General features: G+C 40.4%; 2 protein-coding genes across 3 annotated transcripts; both read left to right on the top strand.

Annotated features, from left to right (window-relative positions):
* The first annotated feature begins 1,047 nt into the window (after positions 1 to 1,047).
* LOC108667917 lies at positions 1,048 to 4,332 on the top strand. The gene is made up of 3 exons (XM_018155017.2): positions 1,048 to 2,623; positions 3,155 to 3,241; positions 3,869 to 4,332. Exons 1-3 carry the CDS (start codon positions 2,418 to 2,420, stop codon positions 4,317 to 4,319), a joined length of 744 nt encoding a protein of 247 aa, XP_018010506.2. The 5' UTR covers positions 1,048 to 2,417; the 3' UTR covers positions 4,320 to 4,332.
* Positions 4,333 to 7,321: 2,989 nt separating this feature from the next.
* LOC108667918 lies at positions 7,322 to 19,248 on the top strand. 2 transcript variants are annotated; one of them, XM_018155019.2, is made up of 12 exons: positions 7,322 to 8,238; positions 8,373 to 8,604; positions 8,936 to 9,257; positions 10,042 to 10,159; positions 11,367 to 11,525; positions 13,819 to 13,964; positions 14,312 to 14,387; positions 14,663 to 14,858; positions 15,199 to 15,305; positions 16,093 to 16,221; positions 16,382 to 16,558; positions 16,778 to 19,248. In XM_018155019.2, exons 1-12 carry the CDS (start codon positions 7,905 to 7,907, stop codon positions 17,005 to 17,007), a joined length of 2,226 nt encoding a protein of 741 aa, XP_018010508.1. In that variant the 5' UTR covers positions 7,322 to 7,904; the 3' UTR covers positions 17,008 to 19,248. The 2 variants fall into 2 exon arrangements, with proteins under 2 accessions (XP_018010508.1, XP_018010507.1); XM_018155018.2 differs by having other exon boundaries at positions 7,323 to 8,238; positions 8,373 to 8,600; positions 8,932 to 9,257.
* Positions 19,249 to 19,487: the final 239 nt, after the last annotated feature.

Raw genomic sequence — 19,487 nt, 5'->3', positions numbered from 1 at the left:
CGCCGTTGTGGCCATTAAGACAATTTTCTCTGACTCTACTTCGTTAGAAGATAAGCGAAAGACTCTCTTGAATGTAAAAACATTTATTGAAGCATTGAATACGAACTTGTGAGAGACTGAGATTCCTGCTACTGTAGTGCAGAAGGCACGAGTTGCTGCTAGACTTATGGAGGGACGTTCGGACGTCGTTGTGGCGATTAAAACAATTCTCTCTGACTCTACTTCTTTAGAAGATAAGCGAAAGACTCTCTTGAATGTAAAAACATTCATTGAAGCATTGAATGTCAATTTGTGAAAGATTATCTTTTCGTTAATGAATAAATCGATGCATTCCTTAGGCCAAGAGCTTGTTTTTCGTGAGTAACTTCGCCAGTGTTAGTGGCTTCTATAATAAGAATGATCGCTGTCCGCACCTTCGCGGATATTTTGGTTAGTTATTATATTGCTTATTGACACATGATTTCTTCATGTGATCTGGCTTTCTAGTTGAAGCTAATGTGAACTCCAGAAATACTTATTATTTACCAGAATCATATTTCCCTTACTTCATAGAAGCCATGTTATACGTGTGTGCGAATTCTCCCTGATAGCTTTTTCATTATGTAACAATGTAACAAAAATATAAATGTTCACCCAATAGCAACTGCGATAATTACGTTGTACTTGTTGCATTATACAACAATAAATAGTAATCTAAGGAATACACTAAATATGCTTAAACTCGGTAATTGTTGCTGTGTTTGCTCGGTGTGCAGCATATGTACTCGCGAGGAGTGTTATAATAATTTTGCCTCGTTAAAATATCTAATTTTCCTCAGCTTGATGCCAGACAAAGGTACTACCTACTTATTTCAGTAAGTCAATTGTTTCCTGTTACTGTAAAGTTAAATCCAGTTGAATGCCAGAGTTTAGTAGCCTTAGAATTTTCAATTATTGCTCTGGAGTTAGCAAGCTTTAGTTTACTCTGCTCACGGTGACCAAATTCTAGATATGTTCGTGATTTTCAGAACATTTTCTCCTCTGCTCTTGAATTTTATTATGGTTAGTTACCCCTCAGGGGGGACTTCTGACGTGTGTCTGTGCGCGTCAGAAGTCCTATTTATTATGGAGGCAAATTTTTTGTACCCAGCGGAACTAATGACTTTGTTTAGTTTGAGGTTTACTTTCCAAGCCACATGACGCTGTTAATTGCTCATTGTTTGCATCACCATCATTATTTCGCGAATCTATCCATTTCCTATTTACATTTGTATTATTTTCCCTTCGCTATTTTCAGTCACGATCCATCTTTTCATCTGCCCTCTCCACGCCGGGGGGAAAAGGGCTTGGACAATTCAATGACGGTTGGAGACATGTTGTCGTGGCTCTCTTGTTAAATTCAATCATGGCATATTGGTCGAACCCGAGTGTTCAGACCAGTGAGGGTGGCATGGCAGGGGAGGGCGTCCGCTCAGGCTGCTGTCGGTCACCGCATCCCTCGGGACCGGGTGGTTGCGGGTTAAAAAAGTATTACTACTCTCATAGTAACCTTGAAGTCTTGGACTCGAGCTAGTGGCTGCAGGGGTATTTACTTCTATTGACTCATGTTTGCTATGGCCATCTCATGGATAGCGCGTCCGCTCCTTATTGTAGGGAAAATGAGCTCAGGGAAGAGATGCAGGAATGCCATCTCTAAGGGAACGTCTGCTGTCCCTGGCTCCCGAGCAGTGGAAAGCTATACAATGTATGGCCGGCTTTGCCAGGGCTCTATAATCTCTGCAATTTTAGGATATCTTTATCCCGAATCTCTCATTTCTGTTGTAAATAATTCCTTTATTAAGAATAAATAATATGTGTGTTAATTAAAAAGAGGCCCATTCAAATTCTACATTTAAATTGGAACGTTTGGTTGACAGTAAAAAACAGTAGTACGGAATTTGTGTGAATTTTTAAATTACCTTTGAATTTAAGAAACTATGAAAATAGCAAATGTAAATTTTTGATCCAATCCTATTCAGCAGTGCCCTGCTAATCCGTCTTAAGGAATAAATTTTCAGGACTAGAATCGTCGTATCTCGGAACGATATGGGTCTAAGATAAGCTTTCAAAGAACTCTCGCGGCACCGGGCTTATAACAATTTACACAAAGATTTCAAAATATTTGCAAGATTTACAAATTTGATTGAACATGAAATCGTTCTGCGTACATACTCGTGCATATCTTCATACAAGAGATTGTGTTCGAATTAGCCTAGTGTGATTTCCACTCCGAAATCCTTTTATTCGCCTGTTGTTTGTGTAATGACGAACTTGTGTGAACTCACTGTTATTAAGGTGGAAGACTGCTGTGTTTTTTTAATGTATGTTATGGAATGACGAAATTGTGTGAACTCGTTTCTGTTAAGGTGAAGATTGTTGTGCGTTTTTTTTTGTAATGTATGTTATGCATAATTTCAGATTCAATTATCATTCCTAATTGCCTGCACTTACGAGCAATGAGTGCCAGCGCACCAGCTATGTCGAGCTACGAGCGTCAGCTGATAGCCGAAGAGCTGGAGTCTTCTCTCTCTGAACTCTTCACTGGACTCGCCAGAAGCCTCGACAGAATCCAGAACGTCTCTGATCAGATAGACACAAGTTTAGGGTATGATCATGCCATGAGACCTATTAATAATGGAAATTTCTTGAGAGTGGCTACCATGAATAATATTACTTAATGCTTATAATGGTATAATAATGGTTAATGGTAGCTTATAATAATATTCTAAGCTACTATACTTAATATAATAATATTATAATAATAATAATATTATAATAATATTATAAGCTACTGTTAATAATATTAAAAATGATTCTCTTGAATTGACGCTAGGATCAATCACGGAGCCATGCCATTTATTGACAATTTTCCATGTTTCGGTAGAAATCTACAATGTTTATACAACATCGAACATATTTTGAATTGCTATTGAGATCATGGATGTGGACTAATCAATACCCATGCACCAGCTTTGATAAGATCTCCCATGCATCCAAAAATGTGATCTGCTTTTTGCTTTGATAGCTTTTCTACAACAGCGCTCATGGCTGTTGCAAAGCTTATTTATCGTGGTGAATTCTTTCGAGTAAAAAATTTGTAGGTAAAATCTTTTTGACATAAGCGTTCTTCACACAGATGCGCCGAAGAGAGAAGCACGGCATGTCTTCTAGTTCAGAGCCAAGGCAGTCGTCGTTTTGAGTTATTGACGAGCGCTTCCGTTCAGTAAGTATTTTGGATCTAGACGAGTCAACAAGCGGGCTCTCTTCTCGCTGCTTCATTGTTCAATTGGATTATGGTCAGAATCGGCGAGGAGGCCGGGCGGTTAAGCACAGCAGAATTGTAGCAGTGAGTTGCGAGTTCAAGCCCGCAAAATGCTGTGAATGTTCTGCGATGTTAAGAATCGGCGACAGGCCTACGGACTACTAAACGCTGAAACCGCTACCGCTATATTACATGTAAATTTGATGTTCTGCTAAATACCGATAGTTCCATCTGCGTCCATTCTTTAAAGAGAGCGAACACGACAAAATTTTGTTAAAATGGTTAGGCTTATTTATTTTAATTATTCTAGGAAGAATGTAGCTTTTTACGACAATTGTTTAACGTTAATGCGGAGTATTCCGAAAAATTGTTTAAAGAGAGCGAGCACGACAGAATTATGTTAAAATAGTTAGGCCTATTTATTTTAATTATACTAGGAAGAATGTAGCTTTTTACGATAAATATTTAACTCAAATACGGAGTAGGTATTCCATAAAATTGGCTTTTGGCCTACATGCATTTAGCCCTGTAATTTTCACTCACCATCGATTTCTAAATTATGTTTATTTTCAATTTTGTTCTCTGCAGGCATAAACTGGAAGAAGCCTTGGAAAAATTGAAAAAGTTACTCTCATTCGAGCGCCAGAGATATAAATTCCAGCTGAAACGTGTCCACTCCGACGAACTTGAAGATATTCCTCGGACGATTCAAAATGATGACACAATTGACATCGATAGAACTTTAAATTTGACCTTGGAGTCAAATTCCGACATATCAAAATTAAAAGTTGTGGAGAGTAGAATAACAATCTTGAGCATAGCTACGAAGGCGCTAGAGGATTTGATTCTTGAGTATCAATGTATTCTAATTCTTTTAGATAGCACCGGATCTGGCTTACAGATCGATGAGTGGAAGGTTGAATGTTACAAGAAATTGAAGGACTGCACGAATGTCAAGGAAAATAGAATAATTTTCTGGATCAAAGAGTATGCTCGGTTTATGGCTAAGAATTCTTTGAATTCTTCAGTTTCTAAATAAATTTTCTCATTTTGTTGCGTGTTATACAATCCTTCTATTATAAATTAGTACTCAGCGGAACAAAAAATACAAAAAATTGTAATTTAAGTTCGTCTTTATCTTTGGAGGAATTGTGAGAGATTCAATTGGTACACGTGACGCAATTCTTCTAATCTCCTCTGGAAGAGTAGAGTTCTTTCGTGACTAAACAAGTCTTAGCAAAAGTATAAAATTTAATAATTGAATAGCACGCCTGATGTGAAAGACGCGGTGTTTTTTTTTTCAGTCCCACACTGGTGAAATAAAATGTTCTAGATTGTGACTTTTTAGCGTAAAGGAACTACCGTGAGGGACTAGAATTACGTTTCCGGTACATACTTTTGGCAACCTATTTCTCTAACTCATTTTCTACTTGATTAATTTCACATTAATTTGTGAACTTTCCGCTTATAATTGCGGATTGCGGAACGGCACTTGAAATTTCTGGGCCTGCAAATCCCTGAACCTCATATGCTTACATCTCCTCTTATATCTCCCCTGCCCCCTTGGTTCAATGCAGATGATCATTTTATCGAACAGTTTTGCACTGCCTCAGTATCAGTTACCTCTTCTGAGGCTGCTCTACAAATTTTTTCTGACCTTGCTAACTCAAAATTTTCTACTCACACAGCCATCTACACCGATGGGTCACAGATCAAGATCCCGGCACCATCCACATCTGCTGCACTATTCATCCCATCTAAAGGTGTTTTGCTGAGCTGGAAGCTCCGCCCTGAGGTCGAGGTAATCGAATCAGAGCTTTTTGCTATACATGAAGCCTTGAAATGGTCCCAGTGTAATCTCCTAAGATCAGAGAAAATTGTTATATTCAGTGACTCACAATCATCTATCCATCTGATAAAGAATAGACAACCTTCATGCTATCTCAACCTAGTTTTTCAAATTCAAAGTATAATCATATCTCTTTAGTCGAACAGCTCCAGTCTCTTAACATGGCTGCTCTCTGCATTGTCTCATCTCTGCCTTTTTCCCACAGTTGCGCAAATCCTGAGCACTATTCTGTCGGGGGGCTGCCTTGGACGAGTCTCCAGAGCTCCCTCAGCTCCAAAAGAAGAAGAAGAAGAGTGTAGACTTCGTTGTTGCTCGTTGGCAATTTGGTATGGTATAATGGTAGTCGGTTCGGCACGGTGTCACCGTGTCACCACTGTCACGGTCACCGTGTCAGTGACTCAGTGGACGGATGTGACAGATTTACAAAATAGATGTGGGACTGGGAGTGCATGTTGGAGATGAAAGACTACAAATGCTACTTTATGCAGCCTGCAGGAGATAAATTAATAATGTGCCAAAATGGGGTTGAACACTTGAACTTCTTGGCAAAGTTCTTGCTAGTTTTTATGATTGTATCTGAAATTGTTAGGTGAAAATAGCCTGAAAGCCGAATTTCAGATCTCTAGAGCAATCAGAAGTGGGCTAATATTCATTGTCATTTGTCAATGTTAACAACAAACAAATGCAAAGCTGAGTAAAGAAAAACGTGTTAATAAATAAAGAAATTAAAAATGAAATGATTATAAAAAATTTCTGGCTTGCCATTCATTATGCTGGGCAGTGCAGCAAGAGCAAGTGAGGACTGATAAATATGAAAATATATGTTGTTATAAGATGATTATATATATACATGGTGACAAAGAATCAGTTCATTTCTAATTTTCTCATTTATATACTACTCAAGATTTAAACCAAAATCTTATGTATGATAATGCTGGTAGTGGTATCCATGATATTTTGCTGGTCTACTTTTAAGACTCAAAATTGAACTTGAGGAAGAGTCTAAAAAAACTTGCTGCTTTGTCACCACAAAGAGAAGGAAGGAAATGTGTGGCAGGGCCTGGAATTATATATGGAATGTACATTGTTCCATGGAATGATTGGTACTTTATCCAGTCATATATCCCCAAAGGAGTAGAATCCTCCCACAGTCCCACTCCCAGTAATTAGACAAAAATGCCTGCAAATTTTGCTAATTACATGTTCCTCTGGCCTTTTCACAATTTACCCAGTAAAAACTAAGAAAAACGGCCTATTTTACTTATGATTTTTCTAAAATTACCTGTGAAATGATCATTTTTATCTGTAATTCTGGAAAGTTACTGTCCAATGTTAAAAATTGGATTCATCTGGATAGGTGCTGACTGCTGAGTGCTGAATGAGCTGCAGTGCTGCTGAGGCAGAGTTGATTTTCATGGGGATTATTGACCTGAAATTTGCCCATGCAAGATGAAGCTGACTAACAAGAGATTTTTTAGAAACCAGTTACATCCTAATATTCATGTAATCATGTACTTAAACATTTCATTCATTATATCTTAAGTATGTTGATACTGGTATTTTAATACTCAATTACTTGATGTTATGTACTCCTAACTGCAAAATTTGGAAGAAGCCACCTTGGTATCAGACAAAACCTTTTTGAATATGGTGAATTTAAACTCTTCCTGTAGACTTTTCCTAATTTTTTCAGTTAAATGTAGGAAAAACAGCCTATTACCTGCTATTTTTTATTATTATCTACCATTTTTAGTAAACACCTGTGAAACCATTGTTTTTAGCTGCCATTTTAAGAAACTTCTGTGCAATATGGTAGGTACTAAATTGGCTTTTTGTATATTGAAGTGTGTGATAAATTGATTATTAATAAGACTTCACAAGGAACAAAAGTTGAAAAATTGGAAGAAGCCACCAATGAATGAGACAAAAATGCTCATGTATGTATGTGGAAAGTTTTTCCCATTTTAATGTACTTTGTCTGATTTCTTTGCTAAAATCGAAGAATAGTACCTAGCACATTTTTTCCCAAAATAAAAAAAAATTCCATGAAATGATCACTTTTACCGTACCTATTATTTTTAGACAATTGTACTTGATAGGCTTGATATTCTAGATTAGAATCAGAGAAGATCAAAAAGAAAACTCATATGTTCCAAATTTTTACTATTGATATGTGCATAAGTTTTGGTCAATAATTCTAAATAGGTAGAATTTACTTAATTCATGGCCTTGCATTTCAGCCACTTTGCAGAGCTTGGCATTTGTGTAATCAAGATCCTCTGTTAAGGCCTTATGTGTCATCAGGATTTTTGAGGATTTGTCACAGTCTCATAGGACTACTCAAATCATCAAGATTTCTTATCAAAAGTATTGATAAGTTGGTACTCAATGGGAAATGTGTTGCAAGATCTTCTGAAGACTTGGATTTTGATGCTGAACTTTGAAGTGTCAGTAAACATCTTTAGATATTTGTCCACTCTTTGCACACTGGGTGAACAGTAAATACCATTGTGTATATGGCTATGTATGTCCAGGTGTTGATGATTCACTTTACACTGTGTGATAAAATAATATGTTTTCCTTATATCATTCTTCAAAAAACAACTTTTTAGATGATTATGTTTTTTACTCTGTCTCTTGTCATTGTGATTGTAATGGTTTATCATTAAATCATTAATCTGGCTGACTGCAGATTCAAGTTCAAATGTTGTCATGGTAGCAGCAACTTTTTTATTAGCAGTAATTGGAGAAGGCAAGTAGGCAACAAGTGCTAAAATGGCTGTTCCTCAACTTGGAGGAGAGACATCACATGCCCATCCAGCATGTACCTCAAGAACTAGCTGCTGGTCAGTCCTTCAGTTCCTGATGCTCCAGCTGACATTCGCCATCAATCTTGTCATTATCTTTGCTCTAACTCCATTTAGATTTCTTAAGTGGAGCACAATAAAACTTGTGAATCTTCTCAGCTTCTTCACAACTGAAACAAGAATATTCCTGTACAGTCTCCCTTTCCACCTGAAGTTCATAATTTTGATCTGGATAATACTAAGTACTTCTCACATTATTTTGGATGTGTGCCTTCTCACTCCCGTTCTGCACCAGATACACAGTAAGTTAAAAAATGTTATCCAGTATAAATTATAGATACTACATAAGTGCGTCCATGTACTGAACCTTGAAATTTGCTAATTGTTAAATTGAAGCTCTATTACATGTTGTTTAAAAATGCCTTTGTCTGTGCAGTTCCATGGACACAAAGGTCTGCTCAAGGAATTGTGTTTGGGGTGTTTTCTGGTCGTGACCATTTCCTACAACGTCTGGCTGTTCGCAACACCTGGGCTTCTGATCTAAGTCATGTCTCTGAGCCAACAGTGCAGTCTGATCTTGTTTTTGTTGTGGGTGCAGATGACTGCCACATACATCCCAAGTTAAGAGTCCCCTCTTACAAGTGTCAGGCACCATTCAACAATGGTAGGTCCTGCTTCTCTGCTTTATCTCCTGCTCATAGATACTTAATGGATATATGAATACCTACCTTAAGTTTATTCTGTTTTTTTTTTACAATTTTTCAGTTGTATTAAATTTAAAATCCTTTAAAATGATTGTAATTATATAATTTCAATATCAATTAAATTCTATACAAAACCCAAGATTGTAAAATTTTCTTTGTATGTGAGTGATTTGACTTTAGTCACCAATACGGTACATGTAGATGTGCAAATACAGCTAATAACCAAACAGACCACTTGACTATGTAGCAGCTAGCCCTAGCAGCCTATGTTCATAGCCCAATCGCTTGCAGGCAGCTTCTTGGCCAACTGGACTTCAATCTCTTCTGCAAGCTTCTCCAACCCCAAGAAGACTGCCTCACCATGCATCACAGGCATTAGCATCATGGCACTTACTGATATTTTTTTGTCGTCTGTTGTAGTCTCCGTTAGACAAGGTGAAGGTAAAATTAAAATAATAGTCTCATCTGACAAGCAAGAAGTGTTCACAACAGAGCCTAGTGAATTCTTAGATGGAAGTCAAGTGGCTTCAGTTCAAAAATTTCTGTCTGAAGGAGAAGAAGTTCAAATTAGTGTTCAACTGCCAGATCAGTTGTGCCTGGTTCCTGCTGCTGAACATGTGAGTCATGTTAATCCTACTTCTTATAACAACGTTCATTATTCATGCATAAACCATCATTTTAACTAGCCTTCCTTTGTAAGTTATGTCATATTTAGTATACACACCAAAGAACAAATAACATATCCATTTCCATAATTGCCTGAAGATTGTTTCATCATCATTCTTTACACTGACTGGTGATAAATGAACAGTTTTAGTGAAGTGTTGTAGCCATTAGCTCATGTTTATTTTTTTGTGTTACCAGGAAATTTATTCATTCAAATAATCCCATTTCTTCAAGTGGTACAAGAAAACTATTTTTACAGTAGTCCTCTAGCCTCTAAATTTACATGTTTCATTTGTTTCAGCCAAATGTATTTTTTTTCTCATTCTAGATTTATTCTTTCGCTGATTTCATTTCCTGTTCATCATAAAATTATTCATTGAAATTATTAATGAATTATTTTGTTGTTATATTGCATATTCTTTGATCTATTATGAGCAAACATTTTTTTTATATCATGGTACAGTAATTTCACTTGAGTATTTATCATTAAATCCAAATTTTAGAGGGTAAAACCAATTTCATATGTAAAGAATATTTCGAATTTAACAATTTTTTGTTTTATAAATGCTTACATATTACTGTACATCATCTCTCAAATCTTTACCTCCTAGTCCTAGGTTCAAAATTCTGTGCAGGCATTAACAAAAACACACTGAATTAATTACAGGTATAAATGAAAAAATATGAAGTTAAATGTTTTTATTTTGTTATGTTGTTTTGTTGTTATGTTGCCAGTGTGAGTGGCTGAATGGGTCATCATCTGTCGAGTACAGCTCTGTGGAACTCAGCGATGGCCGTCACCTGCCCTGGTCTGAAGGACTATGTGCTCCCTTCTATCTCAATTTCGAAAATGGTAAGAATACTTACTTGTGTGTTGCTGATGTAGTTGATGTTCTATGATTCATTTTTATGCCAGGAATCCCGTGCTGTGCAGGAAGGCTGCCACTCGAAATCTTCTGCTCGGCACTCGTTCAGAAGATGCTCAACGGTGTGGTGGATTGCATGACATTGGAGTATAGGTTGGAGTGAGTGCTGTCAGGCGGTGTTTGTAGGAGAATAGTGAGGGATGGTGACCACAGCGGAGTCTGCTGAGGTACACCTTGTATGCACAGTTTAACTGCTCTTCTGTATGGCTGATGTCTGGCGGTATGTCATCTATGATATTGTTGATTGGTGGATTCGAGAGTGCGTTCCGAGTTAGATGTGTTTGATGAAGTTAAATGCTTGATGAAGTTGGCTGGGTCTGTGGGCGGGTGTGAGGAGTTAAGTATTGTGAGGTAGTAGTTGTGTGGAGTGTTAGCTATTTGCTGAATGTGATGGTAAATGCTGAAAGTGATGGCAGGGGCTGAGGGGGTTGTAGAGTGCCGATGCAAGGAATTGGGTGCCTCTCATATCTAGGTGTACTTTCAGAAGGAGGAAATGTGTGTGTGGTATGATGGTGTGGTTTAGAGTGACTGTAGGTCTGTGCTGATGCTCCTTTTTAGTAGTGTGCTTGTTGATTTGGTGGGGGCAACTTTGAGTCTGTTGCGTGCTAGCCAGTCCTCTAGTTGTGTAATGTAAGGTTGTACTTGTGTGGAGCATGTGTTAGCATTGGTTTGTGTTGATGTAATTGTGATGTCGTCTGCATAAGATGAAATGTGAATGCTGTGTGGTGAGGCTGGAATATCATGCATGTAAAGATTGAACAGGGCTTGTGAGAGGACTGATCCTTGGAGTACTCCGTTCGGTATGTTCTTTGTGTGTGATGACTTGCCATTGTAGTGAACGAATGACTGCCGGCCTCTTAACTAGTTGGCAAGCTAGCGTCTGGTGCTGTTATGTTGTCATTCAACCTCACTAGGGAGCCATGGGGATATGGCTCCCCAGAGTGTTACGCCCTGGAGGCGCTACCCGATTGTCTTGGACCAACGTTTTTTATACTTGTGTGTTGATGTGTCAGGTAGGCATATATTTATGTACATTTATTGGCTGAGGTGTCAGGTGTGTTCATGCATGGCTCACGCATCAGGCATGTTCATGTAGGTACAATTGTACATTCCTTATTGGCTGGCGTGTCTCAGGAGCTGACAAGTGCGAGACGCTCTGGACGCAGCATGCAAGTCATTGTTATTCCAAGTTCTACTCGAAGAAGAGCTGGCACGAGGCGGCCGAGACCTGCCGCTTGTTCGACGCCGAGCTCGCCAGCATCTCCTCACTGCATGAAAATACATTTTTGGCAGGTGAGTGTGATGCGTGATCCGCTCCTACTACGAGAAGACTTGTTTCATTCAAAAGCACATCATTATTTTATTGGTTTTTATTTTGTTCGCAACTTAGGCCGCAACTTAGGCCAGTGTCATATCCGATCTTCGTGAATCTTTAAACAACCGATTGACAAGATGACTTTCTTGTGTGGATCGTTTTACAGTGAATATACAGTGTTCAAATGATCATGTCTGAGGATTACAGTGTCTAAATGATCACTATGCACGAGTGCAGTTTCGTTTTCCGGCTCGTTTTTTTCCACCCTTGGCTATCAACACCCTACTTGGCTGATCCAAGCCCTGTGATGCTGGTCTTCGTTCGACCAAGATTCCACGGATTTTTTAAGTAATCGTCTTGACGTTCAACATACAGGTCTTCTAGCTGCTTTTTAGAGGTCTGACACTGCTATTTTATAATCTGTTGAATCAGGCTGATAGTGATATCCATGGCACCATTAGCCTACTCGACAATGCAGCTGCTTGGCCTGCGGCCAGCCGCTGCAACCCTCGATCCATCCGTCCGTCAACGAGTCGATTTGCTCCTTGCTACTCCCGCCCCTCGTCTGTCTTATCGCGGATGCCGTGCCGGTCATAACAGGCGTACTGCCGTCATGTATCGGGTTGCGTGCAACGGTGGTGCCACGACGGCAGCCATCTGTGCTAGACTGTGCGTCGGCTGATCCTTCTGCTGCTGAACGTGGACCTGTGTCGGCTCGCAGGCCTCATAACCTGCCCAGCGTCCATGTCGATCGTCACTCCGCGCAGACGTGTCGCCGGTTAATGTTCGGCAGCCTAAACATCCGCTCGCTGAACAACAAAGTTGACGAGTTCCTTCGCATCCGCCGCTCGCGCTCTTTGGATGTCGTCTTCTTGACCGAGACCTGGCATGATGCTGACTCGGTTTTCATCGCGCGTCTTCGGGCTGAAGGACTCCAAGTGGTCGAGCGTGCACGGCCTCTCGCGCAGCCATACACCCTAGTGACGAATCACGGCGGACTAGCGATCGTCGCCTGCGGCGTGAACCTGACCAGGCTCGACATCGGCGCCCGACCCACCACCTTTGAGCTGTTGTGTATCACGATCGCTTGCGGCTCGTTCGCGTGTGTTGCTGTCGTCATCTATCGTCCCGGATCAGTTGTTGTCGCACGTGATTTTTTTTGTTGAATTAAGCGATGTTTTAACTAGACTTGTGACCCTCACCGATCACGTTTTTATCACTGGCGATTTTAATGTTCGACTGGATCGTGCCGACGACCAATGGGCGCGTCAGCTGAACGATCTGCTGTCTGCCTTCGGCATGGTCTGTCACGTTACCTTACCAACCCATGACCTCGGCGGGTTGCTGGATGTTGTCATCACGCGTACCGACATTCAATTTCTGCCCGTTGACATCATCGACATTGCAATATCCGACCACCGACTACTCCAGTGGATAGTGACATGTGATCGCCCAGCGTTGACGTACAGAGCCGTCACCTGTCGCCCGTGGCGCGATCTCGACGGCGATGTTTTGAGCAGGAGACTTCAGTCGTCCCGACTTGGTCGGCCGGACTCATGGTCGGAGCTGTCGGTNCTTCTAGAAGGCGACTGCGTTCATCGTCGAAGGCTGACCTCGTCGTCCCGTCCTCACGTCTGTCCACAGTCGGCGACAGAGCGTTCCCGGTCGCTGCGGCCAAAACATGGAATGGTCTGCCAGCATCGGTGACATCTGCTTCTTCGCTGCCGTTGTTTCGTCGACGCCTAAAAACAGAACTTTCCCGTAGAGCCTTTGAATCTTAGACCTAGCCGTCATCTAATCTATTATGTATATTACTGGTTTAGCATAGGTGTTGTTTGTTCTATCATAGACGTCGTCAGTCTTGGCATATGTCCTTTGTTTTAGCATAGACGTCGTCAGTCTTGGCATATGTCCTTTGTTTTAGCATAGACGTCATCTGTTTTTATCCTCTCGTGTCTTTTTTAGCCACTTGTAACGTGCCCTCGAAGTTCGATCCGAACGAGACGCCACGACATTCTCTTCGTGGAATAATAATAATAATAATTTTCAATAATTGTCATTTATAAACAGCGACTATATGCTCACAAATTTATTAGTTTTAGTTCATGACAACAGTGTATATTTGCAAAAATCAGTTCAAGGCATAATAGTGAGTCAATACTACTGCACCAAATTTTTAGTTATGATACACTTGCTGACTTGAAATTGAATTGAATGATGGGAGATATCTAATTTCCGTTATTTAATAGCAAATAAACTTCTTTTTCGAAGCCTTTACCTTGGAGGATGCTTGGATCGGCCTGAGTTCAGAGGAGCTGTCATCATCGTTCGTATGGACGGACGGCAGTGACGTCACCTTCACCAACTGGGACAGCCTGGAACCCAACAACAACTATGGCCGTGAACGCTGTGTGCAGGTCTGATATGAGCCAATACAATGTCTATAACCTACTCATAATGACATTTTCACCAATATTTATCAGTCCTGCCATCCATAGAATGGCCTAAAACCTACCAATAATGGTTTACCGTAGCATCGCAGAAACCCATCCGTGATGATTAATGTGGATATATCTAAGCTGTGGAATTTCATTCTTCAGAATCTCCTCGTTTCTGAATTTTTAAAAAGCTCATGTGTCATCCACATATCCTGTGGGTGTGAATACTGCCTTTAAATATAAAAAATATACCTCAAGCTTCTGGATAAATAATTAATGATTGAATAATAACAGGATAATAACTTCTTTCTCTGTTTGTGTGGCAGCTGATGTCAAGGTCAGGCTTATGGAACGACTTCTACTGCTCCACTCCCCTGAATTTTGTGTGCAAGAAGAAGCGAGGTGAGATTCTAGTCGAGCTTCCAATCGATGTAACTCGAGCAGAGCAATGAGTTCAAGAGAAGAAAGCATTCCAGTTGAAGTGGCTTAATGTGTTACAGAGCACATATCTTTTACGATTCAATTTAACTCGGATTATATTACGAATCAAAAGACTACTTGTAAATTGAATGATTATCAAAAGTTAACCATAGATGAAATGCCAATCGTCTGTAATTTAAATTATTAATTAATGGAAAAGAATTTTAAGTACCTGATGAAATCTGCGTTTTTTTCAGTTAAAGAGCAAAGCCTGCGTGGGAAGTATTCTGAGACACAACAAGCGCGTCTGCAGCGTGAGTGGCAGCAGAAGTTGGAGGGACAGAGGCAGCAGATGTCGGAGGAGCTGCGCCTGTACGGAGACCTGCTGGTGGTGCCTGGTCTCTCGGACGATCCCCAGCACCTGCCCCTTAAGCTCCTCGCTCTGCTGCAGTGGTCAGAACCTCCTCTTTATCTATACTCTATAATAATAATCAAATATGGTAGTTATTGCTTGAACTCGTGGGACGACAGTTATATAAATACAAATGTTGGCTGTTTGGTTGAACTATTGCAGAATTAACGACATTTTCGCCGGGGGTGAACTTTAATATTTAGTTGGATGCAATTTTAAGTTTGTATGAGAGATAGTAGATATTATAAAAGCTGTTCAGCAAGTGAGGAACTAAGCAGGATCTTTTTAAAACCATCCATATATTTTTTATTTAAAGTATATCATCCGGAAAAATTTTGCCCTTAAGCCAAATTGGATGTTTTTGCATTAGAGGATTTTCAGGACGGCTGCCGTTCACCCTGGCTACTGGCTCTTCAAGACTGACGACGATGTGCTCGTGAACGTTCGACGCCTCATGGCCCTTCATGCGTCTACTCGTCTCGATAACGGTTATCTCTTTACTTTTGACCATCTTTGTTAGGTAGGAATATGAAGATATTTTCTGCTATCGTTGATTAGTAATTAAGTTAACAGTATTAGTAAAAACAGTATTAGTAAAATACTGTGAATGTTCTGCGATGTTAAGAATCAGCGACAGGCCTACGGCCTACTAAAGGCTGAAACCGCTATTATTATTATTTCATGAGTAATAAGCAAACTTTATTCACGAGTAGAGTTGACAAGTGAGGGTCAAATCTTGGCATATGTCATCGCACTCTTTTGTGCTATAAATGTATGCTAATCTTTGGAACATGAAGAAGAGACAGCATTGAGGGAGTGGAAAATTATAAAATATATTGGTCGATCATAGATCATCGGGAAAAAGACTCAAGTTTATAGGATAATTATTTTTCTGCGGTAGAAATCCAACAATAGATCGCAATGTAGGGTTAGTTGGACAGGCTTTATTACACTTCTCTTACTTGATTATTTATTGCCCTTTTCATGAGGTATAAGCCAAATTAAAAAAATTTCCGGTACGGATGATTTCAGTGATGTTTGTGCCTCCTGCTTCTTTCTGGGACTTTTTTTTCAATTTATTTTTTCTTTCATATCAGAGTGATGCTTTAGATGTTCATGGCTTCAGCACACTGGCCGCTAGCGAACTTTCTTCGACTTGTTCATGTTGAATTTTGACTTGAGCTATCAAATATTTCACGAATAGTAATCTCGTATGGAGCTACATAAGTGAATCTTACTATGCACATTTTAAAAACTGGTTTCAATTACACACAGAGTGCGGTGCAGTGGTCTCACATTTCGAGCATCAAGAGCCCGTCCCACGTTTTGGTCGTTGGGCGGAACTTCAATATTCGGCGAATTCATTTCCTTCTTGCCCCTCTCATGCGGGCTACCTCATTAATGGTGACTGTTTATCTGCATAAACTCGTTCATTTGTTTTCTATCGTTAGTTTATGCCTGAACCATATCCGTGTCTCAAATTTCATCGGTACATCCATAATATTTACGCTTGTATTGACATAAAAGTGTGATCATCAACGAAGTAACTAAGTCCGCTGTACAGACGAGGTGGTGTCGGGTCTAGCGTCGCTGGCGTCAGGTTTGCGGACGTACTCGTCGGAGACGTCCTCGCTCGCCGTGTGGTTGTCGTCTCTCACTTTCCCCTGCGCCGCTCGTCGCGACCTCGACTGGCGGCAGGTCTTCGCCTTGATCTTCGGCCCTGCCCGCGTCGCTGCCGCAGGTCCATCATTAACATGCCAGGCTTGGCATGTCTTGTACATGTGGCTAGCAGCAGTAGTCCTTAGTCGGTATGCCTATAACGGTTCCCAATCAAGTACCCAAGTAACTTGAGAGTCGATGCTTAGTGAATGCTTTTCTTCGTCAGTGCAAAAGGTTTCAATTTTTTTAACTTTAATATTTTTCATCATTCATCTAATTTATTTACTATATTTCTCCGCAGGTCTCCTGGATATCTTAGAAGGAATGTTCCTCGCCAAAATGCCTGTGTCAAGAGCGTCGATGATGTCGTCTTCGGCAGCGCGGCTCAGCGATATCGTCTCCTGCGCCGCTCCCGCGCGCCTCGTCTCGGAGCCCTGCTGGCTTCGTGATCCCCACGAGTGTCACGACCAGTTCGTTGTTGCCCCCAACCTCTCCGTAGACCAGATGGACCATTTGTACAAGACCTCGTAGCTGCAAATCTCTCGGAGGAACTCGTGCACTACTTGTACGAGTAAATTTTATTGACATAGTGGAATTTTGAACGTCCAGGGTTTCTATGAGATCTCACAGTGGCCTCTCTTGATTCGAATTCCCCTCGACTCAAATTCTATCCAATGTTTTCTGAGTGCGTGCAGCATTTATGCCCCCGTGCGTTCGCCTCGGCGCGTCGCTCTTGCAATATTTCTTTGCAACGTGTGGGCAACTGGCTACCTAAGCTGCAAACTTCCCAGTGGCGCCCACCCGACTTTTTGACTTGAATACCCACCCGACTTTTTTGACTTTGAGCGTTCACCACATATGGCGCGAGCTGTGGCTGAACACGAGAAACAATAAACTGAGAACAATCAAGGACAGTGTAACAACATGGAGCTCATCTTATCAGAGATCTCGACAAATGGAGATAGCGCTGTGTAGACTGAGGATTGGCCATACGCGCCTCACCCATGGCTACCTGATTGAGCGACGCCCTATACCATATTGTGACGACTGCCTGGTGCCCCTGACAGTTCTGCATGTCTTGGCGGAGTGCCCTAACCACAACGACATCCGACAAAACTGCTACCCCAACACATCCGCCCTTGATCATGACGAGATGCTCACTAGAATGCTGCGAGAGGACCGGCGAAGTAACTTCGAAACCGATAACCTTAGACGATACCTGATGGAATGCAACCTGCTGCCGGAGATTTAGCATGACCCCGTAACGTCACCGCCTGTCGGTCATATGCACTTGCACCACCGCCTTTAGCGAGACTATAAGTGCACCGTCCCATCACCTAGACCAGGCCTCACTAAACTTGTGCCGGAGTTGAAATCAGTTGATACATGAAGTCGGAGCGGACCCTCGCTCCATGAGCAGGGAATCTACCGCCCAGCCCCTGCGCCTAAAATGGATCAGGCTATAAGCCTTGAAGACGGAAGAAACCAAACATCTTTGACGTAACTGAAGATCTCACCTCCGGCGCGAAATAGATAGCTATCTGAAGCGCTAGTAAATCTACTACTACTACTACTACTTTGACTTGAATATTATTTCATTTCTTACAAGTTACCGACCAATGCTGTGCTAACCAGCCATTATTTGTGTATAGTGCAATAGACTTGTTTTAAGTTTCTCTGTTCATACTGCTTGTTGATTAAGTGTTCTTTTAACTCCAATTCTCATCTCAGATTGTGATTTCATTGTTTTTTAATTCGAGACGAATTTCAATTTTCTCGGGACTTCAATTTATCACGGATTGTGAAACAACGTCTCTTAGAGCTAATAATTAATTTCATATTATTTATATACCAAATTACTAACTGTGATTAGGAATTCTTAACCAACAACTTAAGGTATTATAGTTTTAGTTCGTCGTGAATAATTAAAGTATTTTGCTATTAGGACCACTTGACTCACTCTTGAGTTCAGAAGCCACTCGAATGTCCCCTACCACGACCAGCGATTTCCTCGCGATGAGAGATTATTTATAAACCATGTTTTCTTTATGATCTGACCTTTACTGGCATTTGTTGAAGCCACACATGTACATCGCACATTAACGTCTGCGATGTCATCTACGTTTTACTCGAGTTATCTAAGTCGTCTTTTTTATTTCACATGGGAAGGTTCGGCCCCTATCTATTCTCAACGTGAAACGATTCGTTGTTCTACTCAGTGCTACATGTGTTCGTTTTTGCTTCTATTTCTATTCATGTTGTGTAACTCTAATTTTAAGTAGTTTAAGTGGTGTAAGCTTGCAGTGATTTTATTCTTAGCTATAACCAACACTTTTCTCTTGCTGTACAAGTGGTTGATTTTTCGTTGCTATTTTGTTTTTATTGTTGATGCAGCGGATTTCAATTTTAGATCTAACACAGAGCCAAGACCAAAAAAAACAGCTTTATCTAATTTTTTTGGGCATTGATTTCTTAGTATAATAAACTATTCAAACCAAGCCTGAACACTGAAAAGCGTCAAGTAGTGCCGAGGGGTTTTGTTTTGCAGCAGGTCCACTTCAGACGGTAATATTTGACTGAGCGTCTCTGCTTTGATGTTGACTGGAATTCTTTCTCTCCTTGATCGCAATTACTGACTGGCATTTTGTGGACAGTGTAAATTATTTCTCTTCATTTAATAAGTGCTGGCAATTAAACATCGTCCGTTAATGTTTCTGTGATGCCTGCATAACGCTGATGTCTAAATGTGACATTAAGGCGCGGTTCTAACTGCTCGGTTCTTTTATTGCTTTGTGTGTATACCTGAGATTATTGACATGAGCTTTCCTCAATTCAAAGAGATGCTGCAGGATATCAAATGAAATCAAATCTGCAAATATCTGCAGGATATCAAATGAATGCAATACAGTAACGTTTAAATTAAATTGAATGTAATCATAGAATTATTGCTCTTCGAAATAATTTTTGAGAATGTAGCCCCTAAAGCAGATTGAGGATAAGAATACACCTAA

The sequence above is a fragment of the Hyalella azteca genome, unplaced genomic scaffold (assembly GCF_000764305.2).
Source record: "Hyalella azteca isolate HAZT.00-mixed unplaced genomic scaffold, Hazt_2.0.2 contig16784, whole genome shotgun sequence".
Lineage (NCBI taxonomy): Eukaryota > Metazoa > Arthropoda > Malacostraca > Amphipoda > Hyalellidae > Hyalella > Hyalella azteca.
This window is presented reverse-complemented; position numbering and strand designations above follow the sequence as displayed.